Below are 5,238 nucleotides of genomic sequence, written 5' to 3'. Positions count from 1 at the left end.
ATATAATACAACATAATAAAATACATCCTTGCGTTTTTGTCAAAATTAATATAAGGAACAAATTTAGTACCGATTTATAAGATACTTCTTTTTTAGTAATCATAACCGCTGGTAATCAGATCTGCTCATTCCGACCATTTTCAGCATTCAAAACCTTGTTTAAATTTTGATTGAATCAATAATATGCAATACTTTTCTTATCATTTAATTACAATAAAGCCAGCCATTTCAAAAGTTCAAAATTATAACCAACAAGGCATTCTGAACAAGTACTTCTTGAAGCAATGGTTGTTCAACTGGCTTTTTGTTCAGCTCATTTCACGACGCGTCAAATCCAAAAAGACCGATCAAATTAACGCCGCATGAAACAATTTGGCTCGGTTTACGATAGCCACGTTTACGAATCATGTAAGCGGCTTAGTTTGTATTTATCAATCAACTAGACATATATCTGTTTATAGCTCGAGCGGCTTAGTTTTACGAAACATATAAGCGGCTTGGTTTGCTTCATCAATCAACTAGACATACATCTGTTTATTGCTTATGACTTTATTTTATTATTTTTATCAAACTAGAGTAAACAAGTGGTTGACCGCGTCATCGTGTGACTGTTTCTCAAACTTTCATTTGTGGTTATACTTTATATCGATTCAATGTCGAAAAAACAATCTGGCAATGCTATCCGCGATGACGGAAACTGTCTGCCGGCGTTTATTGTAGTCAGACATGGAGGTAAGATCAGCTCCTAATTTAGGCCCAGGAATAATTAACCTCATTTTTAGTCTTCAAACTTCGGTGTGTTTCACATCTACATATTTACTTAATCAACTACTTCGAACATCAATTTAGAAGTCGGGAATACAAATAAAAGTAGCTTTTTTGAAAAAAAAAACAGTTATTACATTTTGTTGCCTCAGATGATGAGAAGTCGATTCTGAACGCAGACTGCAGAGTTGAATTGCTTTTGGATGCTGTGCGACAAAGATGCAGAATAGACAGAGACGGTAACAAGCAACATATTTTTTAGTTCGCTATTATTTCCACATTCTTCTAATTTTTCACTGCAAAAAGGTTTTAATTTGGTAAACCTCAATCGCGTTTCAAGCTTGGGCAAGATCAAAAAACTTCAAACAATAAAAACGAACGCGCAAAATGAACGAAACTTGAGAAAATACTTACAATGCTTTCACAAGTTTTCCAAGATTCATTTGAGTAAACTATTTCGTTGCTGCCGGTTCGGCGATTGATTATTCTTCGTAGGCGACAACTCGCCTCAAGCGAAAAAGCGTCGCAATTAGAAGATGCGATAACCGTCTCAAGACATCTCATGGGCGTTTGATTGCTGTGCATTGCGAAACTACTATTATTTGAAAGGCTCATATACGCATTTTTCGACAACGAATGGCACTTTTTCAAATGCTTTCAAATGTCGTTCCCAAGAAACTGACTTCTCATGTTTTCTGCCAATTAGAATACATCCGGTTTTAGAGTACACCATTAGAGTAAACCAAAAACTCATTTTTCAAACGTGTTCTTAACATATGTAACAGGATAAAAAAGCACCAAGAACTGAGTCGCACATAATTTGAGACCTGCAGAACTAAGCTGAGCTAACGTCCGGAACAAAAACTAGCGGTTTTTTACCCTTACTGTTGAAAATTGCAAACCTTGTGAACTCATTTTGAAATAGAAGTGAAATTAAACCAAAACTTTTTTCGTTTATCGCGTGTTAATTCTGCTTAGCGGACATCGACTTTGTTGATGAAGAGGGGAAACTGCAGTCGATGGGGGACAATGCAAGTGCAAAGAAGTACGTGCACCAAGTGTTACAAGACAGAGCCACCTTCATCCCCTTAGCGATAGACAGTGAGTTCAACTCAATTCATACATAGCCAACTATGTAACTAACAGTTTGAAAAGAGTTATCAATGCAAGAAGGCAGAAAAAAAATGAATTGTAGAAAAAAAATGAAATAAAATCAACCCAATTTGAGATAAATGAACCAATAAGTAAAATCTTTATTTTGCTTGGATTCAAATCCATTTTCAAAAATAGAGGTCGACCGAAACCTTCACATTTTTGCTGTTCAATTATGTAGTTTGGTTTTCTTTTAACAAAGGAAATGAAGTGAACTTTAAAAGAAATCAGAAGTCAAACCTCGAAAAATCAAAATTGAGCGTCAATTTTTTCCTGAAAAAAATCAACAAAACCTAAATAAGAGTACTAATTACGTTCATTACTCCTAATCATGCGAAAAAAAACAATAGCCCAAAAATTGACCTTACCCGCACTTACTGATGCTTAAAACAATTTACATATCAAAACACGTTAAAACAAAAATCACAAAATGTTCAGAAGTTTTTCAATTATTTAAGGTTCCGGCTAATGATAGGGTTCTAGAATTAATATGGGCGAGATATAGCTTCGCATCACTTGCGACCAAACACTAATGAAAATGTTTCATAAATAAGAAGTTATGAAAATGTTTTGATATATTCTTGGTTCTACGAATAACAAAAAGCTTGAAAAAACAGCCGATAGAGACAACTTTTTTTTATAATCACAGTATACCCACTTAATTGCTTACTTTTTACACCAATCGATACAAAATTTGAAAAAAAAATACTTTATTTTTTATTACTTTGCAAACTAGGCTTTGCTGTCCCATATCGGAAAAAATTGAGACTCTTTCCCATTATGACCCCCAACCCACACATATACATAAATCCTATAGCGGAAAGGCTATATTTCAGTTACTAGGCTGGGTGGCTATAATGGGAAAAGCCACAACTATTCATCTACTCTTTTTCAGAATTTGGTCCAGCAGATGACGACAAGAAATTTATTCCATTGCTCAGTTCAAAAACAATGCAAGTCGAATACCCAACAATTTATGGTAAATAAAATATACATATACTACTTACTATCGTGTTCGACGTTAAACGGATACCATTACTCCAAGAGATTAAGAAGACAGCTGGATCTGTGAAAAGATAAATTTTAAGAAGTTACGACGCTTATATGAGAGCTTAAAGAGTTTCAAAACAATCTACATCAATTCTGGGATCTCTTTAACTATCCCCCATGGTAACTAGCTACGAATCTCCCCCAAAAGAGAAATAATTTAAAGGCTAAGCACCTGGCATTTTAAACCTCGTAACGAATCTGAATGACTCGATCCTTCTTTTTGCTCCAAAAACTTGGTATAACTATGAAAGAACGGTCCCGCCGTGATTAAGCCTGTAGTATTACATTAACTTCTCCTGAATTTTTGGAGCTAAGTTTCGGATGTTACACTATTGACTCGCTGAAAAAACGGCCATTTGTTGCCCTTCTAGTTGTTTGAACTTTTGAGCCCTCTATACATCTTATTCAAAAGGACCTGGATATTTTTGGGAAGGCTCTATCATTGTCGTAGAAAAAAAAACTTGGATTAAATGCATTGAAATTAGGTCGATATAATTTTGAATGTTTTTGTTATTAAAATTGCCAAAAAAAACTTGAAAAATTTTTACTAGTTTAAACAAAAACTTATTTCAAATGTGATTATCATGAGACAAAAATATGGTCTTCGTATTGTCTTTGTCCTGATGTCAAATTTACCTAGAACCACTTTTTAATTATTGATTTACATTTCATCGCCACTCTTTTCACAGAGACTCAGTTTCAGATTGATCTTTAACATTTAGGAAATTTGCAATCACTAGCGCAGACGAAAGGTACAAAGCGAGTGGGAGCCAAGTCAAAGAAATTGTCAGTAGCAGGAAGGAGCTCAAGATTGAAATGAAAACGCGAACTTATATACTATTGTTGGAGGCGTTGATATGGCCTATCCAACCTGTGCACGGACCGTCGCATGACCGAAGGGCCTAGTTTAATTGACCCCCTTTAAAAATGGAGTGAATTTATACTTTATAACAGTTGAAGCGGAGCTTCGCACTACTGAAGAAGAAACACTTTAATTAGTGAGTAGTCAATGCCTTAGTACAACAAAAAAAATTACAACAAAGGCTCTTCCGTTTAGTTACGGTAACTGCATAAGCTAGATAGGGCCAGACCAGCGTTATAAAATTCCATGAAGTCATATATCAGCATTAAATGCATCATCCTAATGTTAATTTATCATAGCCGTCCTTCCTCTACAATAGCGCAAATGGAATTGTCGATAAATTGAACTTTGTGCAGCGATCTGCACCCCCGGTGAATTCCCAGAAGTCCCAATATTCAAAGCTCCAAAATAAAAAATCATTCCAAAAAGTCCCAAAATTTATCTTCTCGAATTTTGATTTAATGAAATTTGAGCCAACGAACTTTCGGATTGATTGTCCGTTTTGTTCAAGCAGCATTAACTAAAGCTGCAGGATTAATCACCGGAGCCTCGCCAACGTGTTGCCAGCTTGCCACAAGAGGGTAGGACTCCACACGAAATCTACAGCCGGGCGTTTTTTAACCGAGACTCGGCTGATTTCGTTTTTTGATCAATTGAAAAGAATTGTGACTTATCAGACAGCTTTTTTTGTAAACTTTGGCACTGATTTTTCGTTTTGGGACATATGAATAAACACCGCATCCCATCATACAAAGTATAGAGCTTCTCAGAAGCGCGAAGGTTATTTCAGGTCATTTGTTTTTCATCGATTCTGGGTAGCTTTCTTGTCTTTTTTCGCTTAGTTTTTCGGATAATCGCTGCATCGTCCGCGTGACTGTTGGAGCAGCGCCACCGTGCACCCAAGAATTAGGGGGCAGCGTCAGTTGCAGCGTCATTAGTTCTTCAGCGTCATTATGCAGTTATCGCGATGTTTTGGCATGGGAGTTGAGAAATTTCACATCAAAAAAAGCGAGGCAAAACCGTGAAGCCGAGAGTCTGTTTGCATAAAATGTCAAGTCGTGCCTCATCTTCAGTTGTTGTTGAATTTATGACAAAGTTTTCTGCTTGCAACGGCCGAAGTTCCGGATTAATCTCGACACCATGGCAAACCTCGTTTATTAGGTGGGCGATTGTTTCTCTAATTTTATTGGGTCTTATGTGGGTGTAACCGCCCTTTGCACATTGTAGGGCATGTGTCACGTCCAATTTAGCACCACAAGCACACGTCCGCATCTTTAGTAAATACCATCTCTCTTTTCTTTCGGTTTGTTCTATCAGTTTTCGGTTCGTTCAATCAGGTTTGTTCTATCAGCTTGATACTAAGTCTGCCTATTTTAGGGGGTTGAGAACAGATCTCACGGAAGGGGGGG

The 5,238-nt window shown here is 36.6% G+C and overlaps 1 protein-coding gene across 1 annotated transcript; it reads left to right on the top strand.

The window, feature by feature from the left end:
• Positions 1-466: 466 nt before the first annotated feature.
• Positions 467-3,895, top strand: LOC134846225 (uncharacterized). Its single transcript, XM_063863488.1, has 5 exons — positions 467-732; positions 918-1,004; positions 1,744-1,866; positions 2,813-2,896; positions 3,690-3,895. Exons 1-5 carry the CDS (start codon positions 654-656, stop codon positions 3,785-3,787), a joined length of 471 nt encoding a protein of 156 aa, XP_063719558.1. The 5' UTR covers positions 467-653; the 3' UTR covers positions 3,788-3,895.
• The last annotated feature ends 1,343 nt before the right edge of the window (positions 3,896-5,238 follow it).

The sequence above is a fragment of the Symsagittifera roscoffensis genome, chromosome 5, assembly GCF_963678635.1.
Source record: "Symsagittifera roscoffensis chromosome 5, txSymRosc1.1, whole genome shotgun sequence".
Lineage (NCBI taxonomy): Eukaryota > Metazoa > Xenacoelomorpha > Acoela > Convolutidae > Symsagittifera > Symsagittifera roscoffensis.
Note: the sequence above shows the minus strand (reverse complement) of the source record. Positions and strands in the feature narration are given on the sequence as shown.